This window comes from Etheostoma cragini, chromosome 7, assembly GCF_013103735.1.
Source record: "Etheostoma cragini isolate CJK2018 chromosome 7, CSU_Ecrag_1.0, whole genome shotgun sequence".
Lineage (NCBI taxonomy): Eukaryota > Metazoa > Chordata > Actinopteri > Perciformes > Percidae > Etheostoma > Etheostoma cragini.
The window spans coordinates 22,112,749-22,136,702 of NC_048413.1; the positions used below are offsets into that span (position 1 = coordinate 22,112,749).

The window sequence follows — 23,954 nt, forward strand, 5'->3', positions numbered from 1 at the left end:
AGCAAGATGCCCACTGCAGCTTTCAGTTCGAACTGACCCAGTTTCTCATCTCGTCCCTCCTTGGCCTGCTTCTATTTGTGTTTACAGCATGGTTACAGTAACTAAAACACCTTTCTGTATTTTGTGCTGGAGTTTCAAGTCACCATGTTACTTAAATTGTCCCACTATTGGCTGCTGGCACGTGACAAACAGATGATTACATAAACAGAAAATCTAAGTACATTTCTGACGTTCCAGCTCCAGGAAACACAAACTAGCAGGGTAAACAAGGCTAAAGCTGATGGGAGAACGTGTTTGAAGCGTCCTTAGAGAGCAGCAGATCTCAGGAGGGCTAAACTGCTGTCAGGTTCATCAATACCGGCTTTACGCCCCAGTGCACAAAGCCAGCGCGAGTCTTGGCTGCAGGCCCCTGCTTTAAACTCCAGAGCCTGTTATCGAACTCCTCTGGTTGGCCGTCAATATCACCTCTGTCTTTCTCTTCACAGCTGTTAGCCATGCCAGAGAGAAAGACTTGGTGGGGGTTGTGTAGTTTGAGAGACTAAGTGCTCTCATAACAATAGGGAAGCAGAGGACTATTTCTTCGAAGATAATTTTTTTGGTAAGTAAGTCAGGAAGGAGATGGCATCCAGTAAGCACTCTGCACATGTTCTACACTTGTGCTGGACTCTTTTAACTGGACTTAATAACAGCGAGTTTCTCCTCCAGCTCTACTCCTTCACCTACTCTTCATCTCACCTACTCCTTCCCTCATCTACGCACTGTTATCAGAGCTATCCATTTTCCTGAAACCTTAATTAGATCCAGCATGCAACAGTCAGGCTGACACAAAGACCTGTGCTCTGTCCCACATCGCCTGTGATTCTTGAAGATAAAATGAATTGTGTCCCTTTATTTAGTGGTTGCCTTCCCCGTTTGGACTTCTAATCCTTCTGTTACTTTGAATTTCCTCAAACGGTCAGCCTAATAAGGGAACTGTAATGACTTTACGCATCAAGATAAGGTCGCAAGATCACCTGTTGGACTGTGGTTGAGAAACACTGGTATAGGCTACCTTTCTCTTATAAAAAACTGTGGTTGTACAACATGGTTGTAAAGTTGTACATGAAGCAAACTGATGGATTCGCAATGTTCTTTATTTGTGAATAATGGTTGACTATTATTAATACGATGTTTAAGGTAGTTAGATGCTTTTACAATATAGAAAAAAGGAATCTTCTCTATCCCTATTGTGCTTTGGCTACACTCCAAACCCGATGAGTGCTGGATAGTGCACTTATGAAATCTCTAGAGGTTTAAGAAGCTTAAGACATCCAGAGGGGATCTCTTGTGGAGGAATACAAGCTCAAGGATAGAGGAAACACTAACAGGGAAACAAGACAGGCCTGGGTCCCAGCGGGTGAGCACATACTTGTCAATGTGTTGCTGTATCCCATAATTCCTCATCTCTTGGCTCAAGGTGTCAGGCTTGGACGGCCTCATGTGACATCCTTAAAGGCTGATGGAGCATGGCCTTCTGCATTCACTGCCGACAAACCCTTTACCTTCCCCCATTTAGGGGCATTGTCTCCCAATGAGTATCATTTGTCACCATTGACTTGCTCCACGCAGACACCCGTGCTGTTTTTCTGTGGCCCAGGCCCATTTCCAAAGTTGGTAAACAGCTAAATCCCTCTCCCAATCAATGCAGCCTATTTAACTTGAGCTATTGACTCGCCAGCCTCTCAACAGACTTGATAGGATGAAAAAACACAAACAAATTAGAAGAGGGAGAAAGAACAACAGAAATGGTGGCGCAGACTATGAAAAGTCACATTTTCAATAATGAGCTTTTGGCGGCAGGAGGGGAGAATGTGATAGAGTGAAGGGAAAGAAAGACTGGGGGGTGGAAAGAGAGAGAGAAAGCAAGGAAAAACAGAGGAGGAATCGATCGATATGAACAGATAATCACCAGGCCTCTGTCCCAATGTGTAAAGAGTGTGACATTGCAGAGGTGGGCACGGCAGGGAAGAGATCAATGGGCAGCTTTTTGTTGATCTGTAATCCTTAACTATCTATAAGTAATTAACCTTCAGAGGAGAATGCAGGGAAGAAATAAATGGAGAGAGGGGGAATAGCAATGAGCACAAGTATAACAGAAGCTACCTTGCATTGACCAGATAACAGCCCAGGGAAACTAAATTAATAGTTGACTACACTGCTGCCTCTGCAACTTGCCAAATCTCATTTGGTTTTCTTTCTGCCAGGGACTGCATTTGAATCGAAAATTTGTTTTATTCTGGATTTAGATGATAATCTAGTCTGATCTCATCATTTCTGGCCTGATGAGAGCATCCTTTCTCCAAGTATTTCTTAAAAAGATGGAGAAGGATTGTATTAGGAGTCAGAGTGCCCTCTGTGGACACTCAAAGAGAAACATGGGAAGCATTACACCCCTTGTTTTTTAATGGAGAAGATAGGCAAAAGATGAAAGTGTCTACTACGTGTCTAATGTAACTACTAAATAGGTGTCCTGTCAAATGAACCCATTGCACTCACAGTGATATCTGTACAAGGTTTATTGGCACACAAATGCCCATACAGTACATTATGATCATCTTAAATCAAATATGACTTGACTGATTTTGTCATTAGTAAACTTTAAAGAATGTTTAAATTAGTTAAAGGCATACTATGTTATTGAAATTTGTCACATTATAACATAATGAAATAAGAGACTAGTGGGTTTTTAATACAGTGTGTGTGAAGTAAGAAATGTCATAATTACAAAATGGCCTCCGTAGAAAGCTTACAGCAACTGATTGTGGTGGTATGGTTAAAAGCAAAGGAAGTTGTTGGAAGTTAAATTATAATCATCAGGTTAAAACTGAACTCTCAAGATACTCTTGAATAAACTTAAAACATGCCACTGGAAAATCGGATCATCATGTCTTAAGTACATATTCCAGTGGATATCCATGTATTTGAATGCTTCTTCTTGGTTTACCAGTGAGAAAAAAAGTGTAAAAAGTGTAACTTTGTCTGCCGGAGACGGTTCTCACCAAAATGGACACCTGAAGAAAGAAAAAATAAAGATTCACTTAAGCCAAGCAAAGCCTCGATGCCTGTCTCATTCTACTTCATCTAAAGTACACCATTGATGTATTATTACACTTAAAAATGTGGGAAAATTACTTCATGACAATACCGCGAATTTACCTCTATATCATAACCAAGCATCATATAAACAACAGCCAAATGCACTTTAAAAAAAAGAAGAAAAAGCTGGCTTGATTGGACTTCTTGTTTGTACGCAATCAAATTACATCACCATATTTAAGGTCAGCATAAACTGTTTTTACGTGGATTTCTGCTGCCCTACATCACTGGCCTAATTACATTTGGAGGGGAGGAAGAAAAGACTAGAAGCAAACAACTGTCTGGTAAAACAACATCCGCACACTCCAGCAGCAGTACTGACCATCCAATGTAGCACTGGCACAAGTTTTCATGTGAAGTGGCCTGCTTGATGAGAAGCTCCACTTGTGTTGGCACATCTAGTGTCTCATCATGAGAAAAGTCTCGACCTGCAGGGAACAACCTCTCATCAAAATACTAGACCTTTACCAGAAAATTCAATCTGGTCACACTTGAATCCCTTCTGTTTCAAGAAATTTAATCAGTGACAGGAAGGTATTTTTTGGATTGATCAAGACCTGACTACAGAAAAAGAAGGGTTAGCCTACAGTATAAAAATGTGACTGAAGAAGGTCAAGTATGAGTCAAACATCTGATAATTGGACATTTGTCTGTGTAGCATTTCTGCACTAAAACCTTGAAATGTTTTTGTAAATTAATATTTTACCATTTATTTCACAATAAAGAACTTTGTTTACATGGTAACTTAAAAATTAACAGTTTTTAATTTACATTCGACCTTAGGAATTTTAACAATGCTACAAAGATATCTATATTTCCTGCAGAAGCCTGTGTGGAAAGGACAAATAGCAGCGTTTTGTCCAAGTAGATTAACCTTTGCAGTGCTTGATGAGTGGTGCAGAACTTACCTGTAAGTTTGTCTCTTACTCTGTTGATAATTTGAATGGCTTTCTTGTTGAGTGCCTCAGGTTGTACCAAACCGTCTCCAACTAGAAAGTAATCCCACAAAAAAACGCTGGCATCAACTACTAACAACTTAAGATGAAGCTAATGCAAGTGCTCTCACTACAAAAGAGCCCGAACAATATTTTTGTTTATTATTATCGGCCAATATTGGGCATTTCCCGAACTATTGGTATTCGTAATGGTTGATTTTTTTTTTATATTCATTAATTAGAATCATTTACAATGACAAATAAGTGATTCTTATACATTAATATTTAAAAAATAAAATAAAACAGTCAACCATGTTACGAGTGTTAGCGTTGCACACTTTGTCCACCAGACGGCGCTCTGAAACATCCTTGTTGATTTTTTTTGTAAGGACTTTAAGTTTCATATCTTACGTTTGTATTTTTATAAATTTTTTTAACAGAACTTAAATAGATTTTGATGGTCCTCTATTCTCCTGTGACAACAAAACATATGATTATCATATTACTATTTGTGAGAACTCATAAATAACTACAAATAACTAATGTTGGGGAAATCTGTTTATGTTTTGTTACCCGTTTCTGGATTTATTTTTAAACTATATATATCAGCCTATATATAGGATTTTTAAATAACCAAATATTTTTATTGGTATTGGCCTTAAAAATCCTTTATCGGTCGGGCTCTACTCTACACAAAACTTCTTTGCAGCTCAAATCAAAGTGAACTTGAGTGCAGCCTTACAATAGCACAGCAGTTGCACCAATCACTTATGACAGCAAGAGAGCTTACTACGACCGGAGAAAAAAAAAGAAAAAGGCTTCAACATATAATCCATGGATCACAGAATGACCTGGCAACTCACTGAATGAGTGGATGGATTCAGGAACTGTGGTCCCTGGTTTCTTGTGTGTGGTCTCTCCAATGTCTATTCCCTCAAGAGCGTCTGCAGAGGACACTGTCACACAGTTACAGGTTCAAACACATTCTTACATTAGGTGGACAACATGGCTGCAGTTTGGACTGTAGACTCACCCACTGACTGTCCAGCAGTGTACGAGTCGGTCCTAGTGCGGGACCGCTTGTTGCCTTTGGTGTTTGCTGCGGGTGAAATAGAAAAGGTGTGAGAGTGAGTCTTTTTTTCCCTCAACGTGACAATTACTGTACTATATTCTATTTTTCATCCATCACACAGAAAGCAGCAGCATTGTTCTGACCTTTATAAATGCAGAAGAATTACGCTCTTTTCTAACCTTTACAAGTAGTGAAGGCTCTGATATTCATGTAAACCAGATCTGGTTGAATTGTAGAAATAAATTAAGAGAAAACTGAAAATGGGCCCACTAATGCATCCTGCAGACTCTGGGAGTAAGTCAGAAACCATTAATAGTTAATGATCAAATGATTAACGATCAAAGGCTGTACTAAGCTGAAAACACTGACTCATTTACAAAAAAGATGTTGAACTCTACTATGGTGGATAAAATGCCTTGCTTAAGGCAACCTTGACCGTATTTGTTGAGAGTGCCAAAGATATTCATTCACTTGAATTAACCAACAACCTTTAGATGTCTACACCACTTCTTCAAGCATTTGGTCAATTTCTCTTCCAAATATGAGCCGAACAAATTTCCATTTTACTAGCGGGAAAGCACTTTAGCTTTTTACCCCATCTGATTACATGTAATGCTCCAAACTCTCAACCACTTCAATTACTTCAACTACACTTCTACTGTGAGTGGAGTAATTTGCACTGACTGTTGCAAAATGTATTTTTCTGGGCTGATCTCTTTCACATTCTGTTTGTTGTTACTGTCATGTGATGCTGTCGTGGTTATTTCAGTCTACCACACGTGATTTGTCTGTTGTGCGTGTTCCTTTACTGAAGTTTTTACTATGCTGATGATCTCTTACTGTCCATGAGCCTCCAGTTGAGCAGCGGGTCGTAGACAAAGGCCTCCAGCACAGCCATGACACTGTCCCGGTGCTCCCTCAGGACCTCCATCACTGTGTGGCAGGTGATCCGGTAGTTACCGTCCAAGCCTGTCACCTGCCAAACAACCAGATGTAAATGTTACTGATGGGGAAAAAACCTGATCATAACCTCAGGTTAGGTTTCTGTCTTGTGTTTTTACATTAAAGATAGGTCAATTGTTTTGGTATTTAAGAGCAGGATCCAATCTGGTGTTTTGCGGTTTTGTAGTGGTGCAACCTTTTTGTTTATATTTAGATCCTTGAATTTGGTTTTAAACATATTTTTACCTTAAAACATTTCAAGTTCTTTAAGAGACAAAACAACTTAAACCTCTTAAAATATTGAATTTTATTTATTAATGCTGGGATGACTAACGCTTTTCTTGTTTGCAGTCATGACTTCTGATAAAATGCTGCACATTTAAAAGATTAATTATTATTCTGACCAAAATACAGAAGTCACAGGAGAAAAAGCTCAGACAGGATTTGGTTTAGTTCCAGTAGTATGGGTAGGAGTATTTGTAGCTTTAATGTAGGGGACTTTAACACTTACGAAAAATACAAACTCATTAAAAAGAGTTTTTGACTTTCCAAGCTAAGCAAACACTCCAAGTGTTTATCACCGCATAAGATACCGCAGAGATGCATACCTCCATGGCGTTGGTCAGCATCCTCGTTAGTCGGAATGGGATCTTTTCAGGAAACTTCTCTCTGGTCATGGCGACCTGTTGTATGTTGTAATAAGGGTCAGTCTCCCATAAATGAAAAAATATTATCGGTGGATAAGGTTTTGAAAAAAAAATCTCCTCTTACCTCAAAACAGTCTCCAAAGTCAATGTGGAGAATCTTGCCGCTTAACCGATCTAACATCAAGTTGGATGGATGCCTGGAGAATAGAAACAAGATAACTTTCATTCTTCCTCTTCTTCTAACAATGTGATGGAAATAATGAAAGACGTCAACCTTTTGGCTGAGAAACTCACCTGTCACCCAGTCCGAGGATGTAGCCCACCATGGACATCACAGCCAGGGAGCGTGTGTAATTGGTCCTCCTGTCGAACCACACCTGGAGGAGACAACATCTGCATTTTGAGAGCTTTTCTAGTAAATGGCACAGAAATCTCTGGTGGGCAGCTTGATACAACTTTCCAGACACTTGAACATGCAGAACATAAGGATACAAGGTACTAATGTTCCTAAAAATGGATTCCATTTGAAGGTTTGTTAAGTCCTGCTAAGTCAGTGTTTTGAAAGTAGGACATACAACCCAGAGAAAGGATTCTTCAGGGAAAACGACAGTTTTATTTAAATACTACTGTATTTACCACAATAATTAGAAATGTCACAGACTGGGTACTCCCTATGTTCCCTCTGCCAGTGCAGTCTCTTGTAAAAATGTCAATTAATGGATCTGTAAGTTATCTTTTCTATCACTGAACACTCTTGACATTTTACCCTAGAAGCACTGAAATGTGATGATGGATGCTGAAAAGATCAAGTACGCTCAATCGTCATCCACTGCGCTGACAGTGGACTGAGTAAAGAGGCAGAGTTTCTCACCTCAGAGCTGGGGCTCTTCAGCCACAAGAGCTTGGCCAGGTCGTCTCCAGCCGTGTTATTGACAGCGTGTTCAAACACCTCCACCTTCTCCATCAGCGTCAGGTGGTCGTAGTCTGGGGCCATCTGAAATACACAAAAGCACACTTCAAATGTGGATAACTATATCATGCTACGAGTTTAGACAAGTTAAATTCAAGCATCATCATTGCCAGTTACAAGTGAATGATGATGGATTTTGCATTTCAAATGAAAAGTCAAACAACTCTATGGTGCATAAATATGAGGTGGCCAGAGAGCATTGAAAAACAGCAACATTTAAAGACTCCTCAAAGTGAATGGAAAAGGAACGTATTAAAAGGATAATGATTCATATTTTTAACCTGATGTGCTTTTAAAAGGTTTATTATTTTGTGGATTTCAGATCACTTACGTTGAGTCCATATTGAATGTCTACTGCGTTGATACCTACTACAGTAAACTGAAATTAGTTCTAGTGATTGATATATATAAGGGGAAGTAATAACACTTTACGTTTAAATGAACTGTAAAGTTTTTGGGTTTAGAAAGAAACAGTGAAACCCCCCAAAACTATAATCTATCACTGTCTCCCTCTCCCATTTTCTTGTTTTATCTAAAACTCATTAATGGCCTGGCTGATTGACTGTTCAGTCTAATATCTGGCTTAAACTGAATGCAACGTATTATTAAAAACTAAGTGTTTCACAATCTCGAACTTTGAATTAAAAAATGGAATCTTCGATGCTGCCACGCCCCAATGTCACGTCCGGTCTGCTTGCCACGCAGAAAAAAACACGAGTTGAAGTGCTGCGAGTCAGTCAGCCTCTTCTGACTTAGCTCTGCTATGTGCGTTTAGTAGCATGTAGGCTGCAGTTACAAAAGAGAAACTAGGTGGCAGGTTATTTTGCTTAAGTTTCCAATTCACTGAAGATATAAGTTATTATTACATTATGTTTATAAATATTTAAATTTGACAATGTAGTGTAGTACACTGTGAACAAAGGTCAGATATTATATTGCATAAAAGGCTAGTCTAAAAATGGCGCAGCAACCTGTGCTTTAAAAAATAAATGTAAAAATCAAGAATCCAATTGATACGTGACCTTAAAATCAAAACTTTTAACTGAAGGAGAATTGTGACACCCTTATTTATCACGCTATTAATCAATTGAAAATCAAATTCATCTTATTTAAAACATGCCAGGAAAAAAATGTGTGTACCTGCCCAATTTGAGTATTTTTAGCATGCGCCTACTTCACAGGACACAGATTAATTGATTCAATGCCTGTTATTTTCTATTTATAAAATAATTTATTTAATATATTTTATTTTATAATTGTACTACTAAAAATTCAACAAAACCAATGTTGAAAAAAAGACAAAATAGGCCTTATACAATAAAAAAATTTAAAAAATTTAATCTGATCCATTTTCATTTCCTGTAGTGACATTTTAGTGAGGAAGATTATGTATTATGTGGGTGCTCTCTATGCCTAATTGAGCATTTCCAAGGCAGCGATATCCAGTTAATTCATGACAATTAAGCACCTGTTAATGAAAACAGACGCTTTCTCAGCTTTGATGAATCTATTTAGTATTTAGTGTGTATGCTTTAAATGAAAAAACAAATTCACATACATTTCATGAATTAAACACCTGTTGGCACAAAACAGTGAATAACACGCAAGGACATATGCTCATTTACACATAAATGTGTATTTAATAACATAGCATAATTCAAATCCGTCCTGGGAATGTACTGTAATTGTTTTACACATGTTGCTAGGTGAGTTAAATGAGATTGAAACGGAGAAAACTGTGCTCCAATAAGGGAAACAAACGTGTGGGCAGGAAATGCATGGGCAGTCTGTTTTTGATTAAAAGGCAGAAAGGATAAACCTAATGTTTGATGTTAGTTATTCCTCACCCTGAGCATGATGCGATGTTCAATGTTGAGCAAAATCTTTTTCTTCTCTCTGTAGTCTCTGATGAGGGCATGCAGGGTGTCACAGTGGGGCACCCAGCCAATCAGGCCTGAGTTGGTAGATAGGGGAATCACTGCGTAGCGCTGAATGCTGGTGAATGCAACATACAGCAATAACAATCACTAACAAGCGCACAACTTCATGTTCATAACTGTGAAAGTATGAAAGTGTGTGTTCTCAAGACGTGTGAAATGTACCATACTTCAGACTCTCTCTTTGTCTCTGTGTGTGTGTGTGTGTTTGTGTATAAACGTGACTGTGTAGCTACCTGAGGTTCTTGCGTAAGGACGCAGGGTCGTTAGCCAGAAGTGTGTTGACCAGACCAAACAGCTGCATGACTCTCTCATCCTGCCTCAGGTCCTCATGGCCCTTCAACAGGAACATGAACTCATGGCCATTGCTTCCTGCAGAGGGCGCCACAAACAAACACTGCTGAGACATTGTATTAAGAAACATTATATGGTTGGAATTAGCACTATTGGCTGTTTTCTCCCAGGTGCTCACCGGCTGCTGTGCAGCTGCATCTCCATTACCTTTGCCTAAAGAAATGTCTCGGAAGTTTAAGCAGCCAATAATTGATTTCATATGAACCCATATTAAATCACTTTTATAGTAAGCTTAGTCCCAATAATCTCTCACTTAATGGTCAACCTCGGTTTGGAATGGCACTCCAAAGAGACAGATATGAGGGGTTGTATTATAATGACTCTGCCATGGAAAAGAACCCCACAGAACAAACACATGGCTTTATAAATGCATACTGAAAGTACCTTGTAAAGTTCACATGACTTGTGAAGTTCTGTTGACTGCGGCAACAAGGAAAATATGTATTTATGACCTGAATGAACTGGATCAACTAAATCCTCTTATGCAGAATGAAGTTTTTAGGAGTCTATTAGCATGGCACATCTTAACGTGAAAATATTCGCCTACTCTCCTTTGCAAAAGTGCTTAAAATCTGTCATATTGCGAGGACATCTCCTGTTCACAGCCCTCTTGAGATCACCCCACAGATGTTCAATTGGATTCAGTGCTGGGCTCTGGCTGGGCCATTCTAAAACGTTAAACTTTGTTTGGAAGCTCTCTGAGGACCATGACTTTTGCTCTGAGATGCTACTAAAAAGATGTCAGGAAAAGCCTACTGGAACAGCTGAACTTTATTTGTGATTAATCAGAGTCACTTTAAAGGATGGCAGGTGTGTGATGAATTCTATTTAACATGAGTTTGAATGGTGTTGCTTAATTCCGAACACAGCCTTTCCCCAGTTATAAAAGGGTGTGCACACAGTTTTTGTAAGATTTTTATTTTTTATTTTTCAACCTCGAAGATTTCAATTGAATTGTTCACATTATAGGTCACATTAAAAGTGGAACAAGTGCTGACATGATTTATCTTTGTCTAATTTTTTGCCATTTTTACAGGGGTATGTAAACTTTTTATATCCATTGTATCTAAATGTTTCACTATCTTATACTGTCCTCAGTATTCTCAACAGACCACATTACAATGATTTCAATGTAATTAGCATACTACCTCTAATAGAGTAACTGATTCTTCCAGTGGAACAAGTAAGATAGGGTCTCTGTTTTATCCTCAGTCTGATCCTAATGACAATCCCAGTAAGCAATGTATTGTGTGTCACTGGGGGAACACAGCGCCGACAGTAAATCTAAGCAGCCTGCAGTGGGTGACAGGTCTTAATCTGAAGTCTTGCTCCAGAGGTCAGTTGATTTATTGGCTATACTCTTTTACAGAGTACGTTGTGTAACACTGATGGGATATATCAGAACAAGGTATCAAATTGTGCAGTGGAAAGGATTGAAGTAGAGTGAAGCATTTGTGATTGATAATCTGAGGCTTTGGCTTCCAGACAAGGTGACTTTACTGTGCTGTACCATTTTAGAAGCACTTCGGTCTTGTACTTTACATCAAAAAGCCGAGTAGGGGATATAATGTCAGAGTTATTTATTTCTGTATTCAAATTAATGTCAACGGAACGGTGTTAGAAGAGGTTTCCTGACAAATGCACAATTCCTCGCGGGATAGAATCTGAAAAAAGATACATGAATCATGAAGTGAGCTCCCGGCTGTTGAGTTCTTTTAAAAAGTATTTTTTTGTGTATGTTGGGATTCATTATGGTATTAAGTTAATCACAGGTTTAACACAAGACTTTGCCATGACTGATGACTTCAAAATGTATAGTGGCATTGGAGCTGTTGGTGTTTGGGTACAGATTCTATTAATATTGAATTTTCTCTTATCTGATGGCCCACGCCTGCTTAAAGCATTCAACTCTGACTTCAGATATTGTTTAATCTATTTTCCTAATATAATGGGTTCAGAGCCACAAGGCATGTGCAACTTTCTCCTTGTCTTACCCATGATGGTGAGTTTGCGTGGGCGCTGCTTGGAGGTGATGACCTGCAGGGAGGCAGCGATGGACTGGATGCGGATGATAGGCTGGTTGGGGTCATAAGTGCCTGGTACTGCCAGCTCCAGGTCCCGGCACATCAGCAGCTTTGGAGACACATATTGTAGCTCCAGGGAGGTCAGCTGCATGGAAAGTTTATGAGGTGGGAAGAACCAATTAGTTTGTAAGTCTGATGAGTAGAAAAAATTCAAATAAAATAAAAACTGCACTGCACTGGCAAAACAGCTCCTGTCAACAGTATCCTATGTTACAGACAGTTGTTTAAAGTTGTTTAATAAATCCCTCTGTGTGTCTATCATAAATGCATTCCCTGCTTGTTTGCATTCAACCATCAGTGATTTAAATTGCATTAAATCCATTTAAATTCTTTTACAGTAAATTCTGAATCTTTATGCATGGTTGCCTTATCAGAGCCTTAACCTGCTCTAGGTCTGCTGTTTGGATGCATTATCGAGAGTGTTTATTTCTATGTTAATGCCCAGAGGAGGAATAAAATGCTCCCAGCATATTATGTTGCTGTATATATTTCATGCTGCTAACTGTAATGTCACAGCAGGGAGCTTCCCTGACAGCAAGAGCGTGCCACATTGTCAAACAGTGTTGCCATCTCAATTTGCTATGTGAAATGAGGGAGCTCCTAAAAGAACTGTTTTTAGTGTAATTCTTCAACAACGCAATGATTTCTGCTAGGAACAACTATCAGTTTCATTTCATCTTCACTGCAGAAGCAAGAAGACCTGTTAAGCCATCTACTCAGAGGGTGTTACAACATATCCAGTGGAGTGACTCTATGGTTTCATCACCTGTGGCAGCTGTTTGGAGATACGTCTAAATACATGGTAGTAGAGGTCCCACGCCTGTGTCAGGTCTTTCACGTTTCCGGAGCGCATGTACTTCCTGCACCAGTCCTGAGCCTCCATCAAGTCTCTGCCATAAGCCTGTAGAATGGAGTAAGACAAACACACTCTGTCTCTGTCCAATGACTCATTCAAATAAATGAATATGGTTAACCACAGCAGGACTATAAAACTAAATGTCAAGGCAATAAACATTACTGTTCCAACTTGATTAATCCAGGATTTCAATCCAAGTATTTTCTTTTTTAATAGCGCACATCTGCATCGGCAGCCTGAGTGGAAATATCTGAACAGAGAGCTTGGGTCACTGACATGACTTATGGCTGTGAAGTCAGTACCCCTTTGTACAAACTCACACTTAATTTGTGGTAATTAAGTATACAGAGTTATTTTTACAATGCCTACAAAAATATGAACCCATTATTTAACAGATTTGATTTAATTAGGCTTTTTTGACACTAATCAACACAAAAATATCTAATAACGGATGTAATTCAAGTACATACAGTAAAAGCCCATTCTTTTTCCACCTCACAGGAAGTAAATGTTCCTTTAGTGAATTTGTATTTGAGTTTCCATGGAATGTCACAACAACAGATTAAAAAAACCACAGCTCAATTTGTGGTTTAATTTTTAAGAAGTTTAAGAACAAGACTGCCGTGCAACTTTTAATCTATGTTGAACAGAAGACATGAAGACGTTTTAGTTTGTGGTGTTGCACAAAACAAGACTAAAGTCAACCACAATATTGGATGGCACGCACCTGGTTAAAAGAGGTCTCTTTGAGGGTTTGTGGTCCCCTCTCCATCATGGCATGTAGAGGCTCCAGCACAGCAAACATGCCCTTGACGTTGCGCTCACCAAAGTAAAGACGTGACGCCTCTTCAAGGCCCTCGTGCCACATCTCGTGCCACAAGATGGCCACTCTGATAAGCTCTTCACTCACCTGGATGAAGAAAAACAAAGATGAAAAGTCAGACTGTTTTCTGATACTTAAAGCTCAGACGTATAGGATATGATGATCAAGCAGTTGGTCTTCATGGATAATATAGTATCTACATGTTAGAATACTTCGAGCTGACAATTGTTTCTAGATGACAAAAATGACATTTATAATGGAAAAAAAAGAAGAAAAGCTAGTTCAAGCCTGTTCCCTCAGACTACAGACAACACATCAGTGCAAACCAGAAAGTGCAAATACCTGCATTGCAGCAGCAGCAGGACTTCATTTATTCTTTACAGAGCATTTTTACACTAGTGGCAATGGAAGCAGTTGAGATTTTATGATTCAGATTAATGCACATTTCTACTTTTTAATCGGACCAAAGACCAAACTTGAATGTGGGAGAAAAATAAGGAGACATGAAAGAGGAGCTCTTGTTCTAATAATTCATGTCAAGATAGTTAAAAAAAACAAAAAACATTCTTGATCCGCAGTTACAAACAACAGACAAACAGAAGTTCCACTTTTACCCACAAGAACAAACCTTTTCAAATTCAAGAATGACAAATAGAAACAATTAAATCTCTGTACCATGATGGCCTGCTGAACCAGAGTGTTGCAGTGTTCACACATGTTCTTCAGGATCTTGTTAGCAGCATTGTGGCGGGCTGTTGTGGTGGACTTAGAGGCCACAGTCAGCGGGTAGATCAAAGCCTGGAGGGGAACACAGAACAATCCAACAATCTCTGATGGTACTTCTTTAAGTTACTATAGGAAATGTGTTCTTGGTTCTGTTGTGTAACAACATCAGCAGCAGTGTAAGCAGACTTACTTGGGGATGATACCGTCCGATGTCTGTTAGCAGCTGGTGGATGAGGCGACCCACCAGGGCTCGAGGAGTGTCAATTCGAGCTATGAGCTGAGGGATCACCTGCACAGGCAGAATAATAACGGAATAAAAACGGAGAAATCAGTGAAATATTAACTATAGTAAGTGTGTGTGTGTGTGTGTGTTTGTATGCGTTTTACCTGGAGCCAGGTGTCTATTTGAATGGTCTTGATACCCTCAACCAGGGCTTCGTTCACCTCAGGCCAATGACCGTAGTCAAACCATAGAGTCAGAACCCTGAACAACAAAAACAATAAAAGACTAAATTAAATCGGAACCTTTTCTTGCCTGATTATTAAGGATCATGGCATAGCACAATCACAATCAACCACTAGAGGTCCTCCTATCCCCACACAACACGTCTGCTTGGTGTCCATAAATACGGGTACTGTTTGTTTGCGTGGACTACTTGCCCTATGTGTGTTATAGTCATTCAACTCACCGTAGTGTGTCCTGCAGGTTATTGCCTCTGGACAGGGAAATGGAGCGGAAGAAACCTTGAACAGCAGGAACTGTGTAGAGGAGCAACGTCTTTGAGAGGTCCTTTAGAGGGACAACACACGGCAGATGCTTTTTAATACAAAAAATAAAATAAAATAGCTAAATTGGAGAACATACTGCACTGTTGGTGTTGACTGTACGTGGGGATGGCAAGGTCTGGACAGTCATTGTCATTTTTCTATCATTACCAGGGACAGCAAACATTATGCAAAATTTGATAGAATTTTTTGCCTCTACCTTGGTTGGACTGGTAGAAGAGGAGAACACTGAATGACCGATGAGGATGGGTGTGTAGAGGACTTCATTCTCTGTGACTCTCACCTCATTGACCTTTTTCTGGGCGGGTGAGGGCACAGGACTGTGGTCAGTGCTGTCGGCCTCGCTGTCGCTGTTGCTGGCTTCACTATTAGCACTGGCACCACTAGCGTGTCGCAGCTTCTTCTTCTCGTCACGTCCTTGGTTCTGGTGTTTGTAGTGCAGCACTGCCTCAAAGTTCATTACCGCCCAGGCATGCCAGGCCTGCAGAATGTAGGGGATTATTGTAATTATTCTCATCCAAACATTCAAATGTTGTGAGGATGGGAAGAGGGGTATGTGGATATCGTGACATCTTTGCAGCCTGCAGCACAGGCATGGACAAGAAAACACAGAGTTGTTTTCAGCTATTCCATCACCTCATATTTATTAGCAGGATTTCTACAGGTTTCACAGAGTCAAAGTTAAAACTTTTAAAGACCTTTTAAGACCAATATGAATATAAAATTTAAGACCTACTCAAGACATAAAAAAAAAAGAAAAAACAGAAAATCAGATGTCATAGTCCAGAAACGTTGTCTGAAATTCCCTGATTTCCTCATTGCTATTGACTTGTGTCTAGATTGGCTGCATAATAAGTTGCATGTTGAAGTCATTTGTAGTCGTAATACAGAAAATTATATATAGATAGCGACAGAAAGAACACCACAGAATCAAGAACACAGAATATTTCAATGAGCATTTAAGGTAGTCTTACATTGACACAGGAAAATTAAGACCTGTTAAAAAAAAGTAAGACCTAGAACACAATACTTCAGCAAATTAAATCATTTTTAAAGCTTACAATTTAGAATTTAGGACTTTTTTTTACATTTTAAAACCCTGTCTAATACATCGGAAGAGGCACATATTTCAATCTGATGAGCAAAATAAATACTAAACAAACAACAACAACTAAACACTGCTATGACATGTTTGGTTCAAGGGCAATAAAATGGGTTCTAAAGTTTTCCTAGTGACGCATCAGTGTCATAGCAACCTCTTGATGATTTTACTGCAGAGAGAGAGTCAAAAGTGAAAGGTTAGAGTTAAAAGGGAGATACTGACCTTGTACCAGTTGCGGTCATGCTCAGTAGAGTGGTTGTAATACTGCAGAACCTTGGGGATGGTGCTCTCGTTGATGCCCTGCAGACTGAGCTGCCACTCTCCCAGCTTCAAGAAACATCTACATAAAAGGAAAATCATTTAAATTCCTGCTTTTCACCCCACCAAATTATTATTTTACATTTCTACTTGCCCAAAATGGTGTAGCATTGTGTAGATCTCCAACCAACATGTATAAAGCTGCACCCTAACAATGTAGTGGTACACAATCAATGAAGCTCCGATTACAAGCACTTGAAATTCAGTCTGAAAATAATAAAAACACTGACATTCTCTGCCGATCACAAGAAAAACAATTTTGAAACCATAAAAGTTACCGAGGTCAGAGGGCAATGTTGTTAACAGAAACTCTCCAGCAACTTATTCAGAGACTACATGACAACGAGGAAATAAAGGCACAAGTCACAAAGAAACACTACCATGAGTTTACAACCATGCCTATGTTGTTATTGCTTATTAAATTCAGTACATCCCAAGGGCAGTCCAGAAAAGAGTGAGATTATGATATAAGACTTGGATATCATGCAGGCATTCATCAAAAGTAAAAGCTGCAGTGCATTTTTATGCTCTAAGGTTCTCAGATCACATCTGGAGATTTTCAATTATCCAATCCACATTTCCTTTAATTTAACTCAACAGTGAGTTCTGTGGCATCCATGTGAATGACGAAGCCATCAACATCACAAACACAGATGCTTACAGGCAAATAGTTAAACTAGTTGTGTTTGGCGGGGCCAAGACATATATGTACATACAACTACTTGCCAGAAACTGGCAAGCACTGTATTGTCGACCCATCCACCAGCAGTCTGAATACTGTTTGCAGAGCAACTCCAATAAGCTGTCCTTCAGGATTACGTAATTTCTTCTGAGTGCTTTTCCATGTGAGCGTACAGTTTGGGTTCAGCATGTTACCAGGTTAAACTATGGGGGAAGAAGCAGGAGGAGAATGGGGTGTTTTGGGACAATGAGACAACTTTTTTTTTTTTTTGGAAAGTAAAAACCAGGGTTATTAATCTTAAAATAAATAGCAGTGTATCATTAAACTGGGTCCTTTAGGGAGCGAGTGGAGGCCTTCATGTGATTGTATGTCTGACTGAGCAGTCTAGGTGTGCTCTATATTACACAGCCAACCTGTATTCATGAAAGTGTGTCAGCACGTCTGGAGAGAACCCGTCCTGACTGACATTATGCAGGTGTTTTCCCCAACATGCTTTCCTCAGACAGACAGAGTCACTGTCTGAAAGATGCAAAAGTGATAAAGCTCCTTCTGCCTGTTGTCACGCTTATGGGTTGTCATGTATGATTTATGAAATGGGGGGTGCACATGACTGGTGTGTGTTTGTGCACAAGGCCAGATGAGACAACTGTATGATTTACGGTACATAGGAGTTTACCCATCTGCTTCCAGCTTGTTTTAAGTCGTTTGACCAACACGATACACAATGCAGTGCAGTCAAATTGAAAAAGTAATCGTTCTCTCCTGCGCAGGCAAGCAGTCAACATTCAGACCTAAATGAAACCGTTTTAGATATCTTCCTCAAATATTTTCATGAGCCCACAAGGGCATGCAAACAACTTCTCTAAGACTTTGAAGTAATTCCAGGCTATTTTGGAAAATACTAAACTTTCCATTATCTAATCCACTAAATCAGCATCTGAAAACTGTTATTTAAATTTCACCTTTTCCAAAAACTGCTTGAAACTGACTTCACACCGCATCTTGTGGCACAATGAGGTGAGTTGATGATAGTGGAAAGCTGCCAAGGCTTTGCCAATGATGGCGAATCAAGAAATAATGTCAAAACTACTTAGTAATAGTGAAGTATCAATACAATTATCTGTTCCCTCACCAGTCTACGGAATACAGTACTTGAATTAGTTTTGAAGCATAAGCCTTTGAAGGAGATCAGATCATAGCTATCATTTGTTTTGCACTTTCATGTTTACTCATATTTTGCAAGATATCTTAATGAAAGTACAGGGGAAAATATATGGAATTATAGCTACATTTTGGACCATCCGTCAATAAAAAAGAAAATGTCTGCACGCCGGGTATGTAGACACTTGATATCCACTAGGCCTTTTTCATAGCAGAAAGTTTGACCTGTTATAGTAAGAAAAGCACATGCGTTACTAATAGCATTAACAGTAAGCCAACATGCACAATGCCAGGACCCTGAAACTGAAGCAGCTAAATGGAATTGAACAATTATAAATTTTATTATTTACACCGGTGCTTTCCCTACTGTGACATGGGAAAACGTTTTCTATGAAAAAAGCTCATTAGGTGGTGAGCTGCTGCTGCTAACGTCCAGAAAGTCCAGACCTGGCCATCAGTTTGTGGAGCTCCAGCTTATGCTGTTGGTCTTCGGCTGCGATGGCATGTTGGGCTTGCTGCTGCATCCCCTGCACAAAGTGCTGCATGTGCTGGAAGGCATCAATCTGGAGAGATACAAAACAAATACCAACGGCAGGTAAAGACTGTGTGTCATTTAGAGCAATACACTTGTCTGTTTTGGTCCTTTCCGAAACCCCTTTGAACTAGATACAAGCAAGTGATTTGTGATAAACAGTGAACTGATTGTGCGAAATTGACAAGCAAAATTATGTGTTTTATTTATCTGCCTTTCTTGGTAGAAGTGGCACAACTACACGTTGTTTGTTGTCTTTCAGTTACGGCTCCTACAGAGCCGACTGTCCAGTCTAATGCAGTCAAGCCCAATAAGAATGAGCATTCTTCTCTGTCCATTTCAGTGTTTCTGGACTCACCAGTGGCTCACCAGAAAAAAATCCTCTGCTGTCCAGGTTGCACTATTCTATATTACTTGAACTTACATTACATTTGTTATGAATTTGACATGATGTCAGATCTGAGTAAAGTAGAGGCAACCTGTACTACATGCCATGCAGCTTGCACAAATTTGGGATGTTGTCCACAGTTGGGATTGAGTTTTGGATATTTTTTAAATTAAATACTAGAAAGGTTATTATGTATGATTATCCTTTACAATGATATGTCAGGAATATCATTTGAAAAATGAAAATCTGTCTGTATCAGAAACGGCTCGGGCTCTGATCTGTAAGTGCTTTACTTCGTATCCATTATCCTTGATAGATGACCCACTATTGCATGGTTTTCCCTCAATAGCACCCCATTAATGGCAAGTGTGATGAGTGAACAGTGCATATGTCCTTTCCAGCTGTGTGTGTGTGTGTGTGTGTGTGTGTGTGTGTGTGTGTGTGTGTGTGTGTGTGTGTGTGTGTTTTTATGTATTCTGATTTGTCTGGTGGTGCAGCTGGCTCGAGCAACAGCAACGCTTACGCTTACCTAAGACCCCTAATGAGTTCTACACTCTGGAGCCACAAACACTATTCAACACCTGGCAATAAATGTGGGTGTGTTTATGTGTGGGGTGTATATACCATATGTGAATAGGCGTGTGTATGTGAGTGTGTGCACGGTAGACAAATGGCACAGATGGCTGCTCTAATGACATGTACTTTAATGCCTACAGTATAATCTTAGGTCACCACTGCTGGTAGTTGGAAATTTGGCGGGGGTTTTTGTGCTGAATGCTCTGCTGCAGAATGCACTAATCGCTCAGAACAAAACACTAACATTTATGAGTACTAGTATTAAGCGAGTCTTACTTCATGCACTGTTGCCATGCACAAAAAACATTAATAACAACATTAACAGTTGAGTTAGTTTTACTGATCGACTCAGGCTTTTATCCTGGAAGATATAAACCTATAGATATAAACCCTGTGTAAATCATCACACTATAAGTTTAAACTAAACAACATGAATTTCTTGCAAACATTTTACAATAATACAAGATTCAAAATAATTAATGCAAACTCAACCAAACTAAATATTGTTACTCTGTCAGATATGTCAACCCAGAAGAACAATTAAAAATCTCACTAATCACAACACTTCCTTATTTAATAAGTTTACAATCCAGAGCTGCTGTTAGGAAATCAAATCAAATAAATTCGGACTTCAAACGTCTATTTTAATTAGGATTTTTGTTTATCAGGTGCTGCTTTCAGTTAAGTAAAAAAATCCCAAAAGCTCTGCCAATTTAAATCCTTGCAAATATTTCTAAATGTTGACTTAACCATCTGTAACATAATAGCTAACGTTTTGGCTAGCTAACTACTTATAAAAAAATGCACTTATTACACAAATTTCCCAAGAAATATGATAGCCTATGCTCTTTACATTGTTTAATTTTATGATCAAGTTTACTTAATCTTAATGGATTTCTTTTTAATACGTTATTATTATTATTATTATTATTATTTGTACTATGTTTATTAAACATATGCTATTTATAGCTTCAATTTCATGTTGTTATATTATTTATGTTTGTTTTTCATATGTTTTTTATCTAAAAAAAACAAAAAAAAACAACACTAAATGTAAATCTTTCTAAGTGGAACTATTATTATTTAACGGTTACCTCATTTTTAATAATCACAAAAGACCTTTGAAATCCCAGTGGGACTGATTAAGTTTGACTATACAATCACAAGGCTGGTAGCAATTTCAATTTTCTTTTTTACAGATGTAGTTTGTTGGTGTTAATGTTTCTCAGGCTGTTTCTCAGGTTTTCCCTACAATGTTAAATTAATTAGCCGTTTATGTCACTAATGTTCCAATAATTTAACACTCCCTATCTGGCATATTTGAAACTCTGATTGTTGCCTGATGTTCCACTAAAAACTTCCAAATAAAAATGATAACCATCAGTACGTTTGTCACATATGATGACATTTACAGTATATATGACTTATAGAAAAGCAACAAAACAAAATTTTACTTATAAACCATTCAGTCAACACAACATTCTTGCCCTTACCTTGCGGGCACTCTTCCACATGTACTTCATATAAGCGTAGGTGACATGTGGGTGGGCTGTGGGCAGCGGGTGATCAAGTTGTTTCGAGGGGTCGACACCCAGAAGGAGCACAAGGGTCTTATGGGCCAGCGCCTGCAGGGATGAAGAGGGCAACAGAGGAAAAAGCAGCAAATGAATCACCATCCAGTTTCAAGTTTAATAACAACCTGGAAGGTTTTTAGGAACCCCAAGACATTACAAGCATAATTAACTGCTACCTTGAAAAGGTTAGATTTTTTTATTTTTTAAAGAGTCAAAAATAAAATAGGCCATTGTATGAGTAAGTGCTAAAGATTCTTTAAAGAGAGAACAATAAGATAAAGTCTTAGTGGAGGGGTCTTTTCCCACTTGTGAATCACATTTCCTGCTATGTTTAACGTTGGCCAATCACATACATTTTTGGTTACATCATAGTTGGGGATTCTGGCATTTTTTGTGTGCGTGCGTGCGTGTTTGTTATTTTGTTTTCCAGGATATGGTGTCTAGCCAGAAGCTGTTAGAGCTGTGTGCTGAAATACAACAAGTGTGTAGAAGGAAAAATTGGCCAATTGTCTGCCATCCCTTGCAATCAATTGGAACAACAGTGAGGTGGTAAAGGATGGAAAATTACACCACTTAAATTGTGCAGATATGCATCAGGTTTCTAACAGTGTGATTGACTTCCCTTTTCCGTTTGACCATACTGTCAACTCTGATTTATTTCTCCAGAATTTTATGGAATTCTAATTGATTATGCATAATCAGGGGTCAGATCAGAGAATACTGAGGGGCTTTGTACAAATATGTCAATACACTGACCAGGCGGCCACTCTTGCCACAGAGGCTGGCATATTTTAACCATGTCCTCATGTCCTCGTGGGGGCTGATGACAATCGATCTAACCATCAGAATCCTTTGCCAGTCCTCCACGATACGCTGACAACCCTAGAAGAAAACACACCAAAAATCACAAGGATCAGACCGGTTAAACACATTACCCTTTTGTTGTTCCCTTCAAAGAAAGGAAACCACTCGTTAAACTCAAGAGAATGAACACGCGTGAGAGAGCAGTACAGAAGAAATCCAAGGGGCCTACTATTACTAACAGGGGTCCCTGTCTTAAACATGTCCACATGTGAGTAGAGGTTGACGTGCCAGAACAGTATTCTGTATTCATATATTTGTAAGTACCATTAGCAGATTCTTTCTATTAAATGTCCTCTAAACCTCAACCTCAACCTTGTGGTATAACACAGTGCTGAAGGCAGTGGAGTAACCCAATTCTGATGGAAAAAAGCATGCACTGTACAATCCTCTCTGTATGACTTGAATGTATGCAATTCAACAGGGAGTAAACATAACAACATTAACATTTCATGAAAAAGGACTTGATTATAATTACAAACACTGCCACAAGGAAGGGTCATATTAGGTTGCATGGCAACTAGCAAAAACAAATGAGGTCTTGAAATCGGTATTGGGCTGATTTACTAGCAGAGTTTCACAGATAATACAATCCATCTTTGTGTTTGACACGGTAATTTACATATTTCAAGGTTTAAGTCCTTTTCATTAAGTGCTGACCTTATCTGAAACTTTTTTGCTGTATTCCTTAGATGGCAAAAGTATGTTGGGACGAGCCATTTTGTGAGCTGTTATAAGCTGAGACTAAAATTAAATACTACAGTTTTTGAAATAGACGTAACATGATGGGATAATGGGCTGAGTGCAGGTAGAATCTGGCTGAAGCTGTGTTCAGTGTCAATTCAAACAGGTTCTCACAGGGATGGAAGTGCAAGACCTTTGAAACATTTACCCACAAGGAACGTGGTGCAGTATTTGCAAACACTCTTTGCCCTACCACTACTCCTTTGGCGAAAGAGAGACTGGGATAAAAGAAAGGAGTGGGACAGTGACTCCCTGACAGATGTGTGAGGTCAGCCTCCAATAAATCACTAGAGAGAAAAAACCTGTCAGGAATTGCAGACCCAGCTCTGGTGCTGCTGGCCCTGTCTGTTTGCTCAAGAAGACCCTTTTTGATCCTAAATACCTCCTCCAACCAACCTCCATCTGTTATGAATGGAAAAAGTCAAGACAATCGTGAGTAACTTCATTTACTACATAGGGATTTAAGTATGTGTGTAATAGTTTCCTTCCAACGGTGAAGCTAATTTTATTAAAACTTTTGAAATGTCACAAAGATATTAGGAAGACTCAGGTTTGTTTCTAACAGCTGGGCAATACGAATAGACAGAAAAATATTGTTTTGATAAAAACAAGCAGTGTGTTTTTGTCTTAGTGCTGACAAATGTCAATGTAAACCCTAATCCAAGGCTAAAAAAACAATTAATTTCAAAATCCTATAATACACGCACCGACTAATAGTTCAACTTTGGCACAATATTTCTCTTACATCG

General features: G+C 39.0%; 1 protein-coding gene across 2 annotated transcripts in view; it reads right to left on the reverse strand.

Annotated features, from left to right (window-relative positions):
- Nucleotides 1-2,919: 2,919 nt before the first annotated feature.
- mtor (mechanistic target of rapamycin kinase) overlaps nt 2,920-23,954 on the reverse strand; it is an 84,627-nt gene continuing 63,592 nt past the window's right edge. The window contains exons 35-58 of one of the 2 annotated variants that reach the window (XM_034875994.1): nt 22,357-22,482; nt 21,520-21,651; nt 18,978-19,093; nt 16,592-16,709; nt 15,551-15,748; nt 15,171-15,271; nt 14,869-14,965; nt 14,672-14,770; nt 14,431-14,553; nt 13,660-13,842; nt 12,843-12,977; nt 11,987-12,161; nt 9,875-10,010; nt 9,549-9,696; nt 7,603-7,725; nt 7,026-7,108; nt 6,856-6,928; nt 6,693-6,767; nt 5,983-6,118; nt 5,104-5,169; nt 4,934-5,014; nt 4,044-4,124; nt 3,458-3,563; nt 2,920-3,050 (exon numbers count right to left, since the gene is read on the reverse strand). In XM_034875994.1, the coding sequence (XP_034731885.1) occupies nt 3,035-3,050; nt 3,458-3,563; nt 4,044-4,124; nt 4,934-5,014; nt 5,104-5,169; nt 5,983-6,118; nt 6,693-6,767; nt 6,856-6,928; nt 7,026-7,108; nt 7,603-7,725; nt 9,549-9,696; nt 9,875-10,010; nt 11,987-12,161; nt 12,843-12,977; nt 13,660-13,842; nt 14,431-14,553; nt 14,672-14,770; nt 14,869-14,965; nt 15,171-15,271; nt 15,551-15,748; nt 16,592-16,709; nt 18,978-19,093; nt 21,520-21,651; nt 22,357-22,482 (2,727 nt within the window). In that variant the 3' untranslated portion in view covers nt 2,920-3,034. Of the gene's footprint in view, nt 3,051-3,457; nt 3,564-4,043; nt 4,125-4,933; nt 5,015-5,103; nt 5,170-5,982; nt 6,119-6,692; nt 6,768-6,855; nt 6,929-7,025; nt 7,109-7,602; nt 7,726-9,548; nt 9,697-9,874; nt 10,011-11,986; nt 12,162-12,842; nt 12,978-13,659; nt 13,843-14,430; nt 14,554-14,671; nt 14,771-14,868; nt 14,966-15,170; nt 15,272-15,466; nt 15,749-16,591; nt 16,710-18,977; nt 19,094-21,519; nt 21,652-22,356; nt 22,483-23,954 lie in introns of both variants that reach the window. The other variant, XM_034875993.1, reaches the window with a different exon arrangement.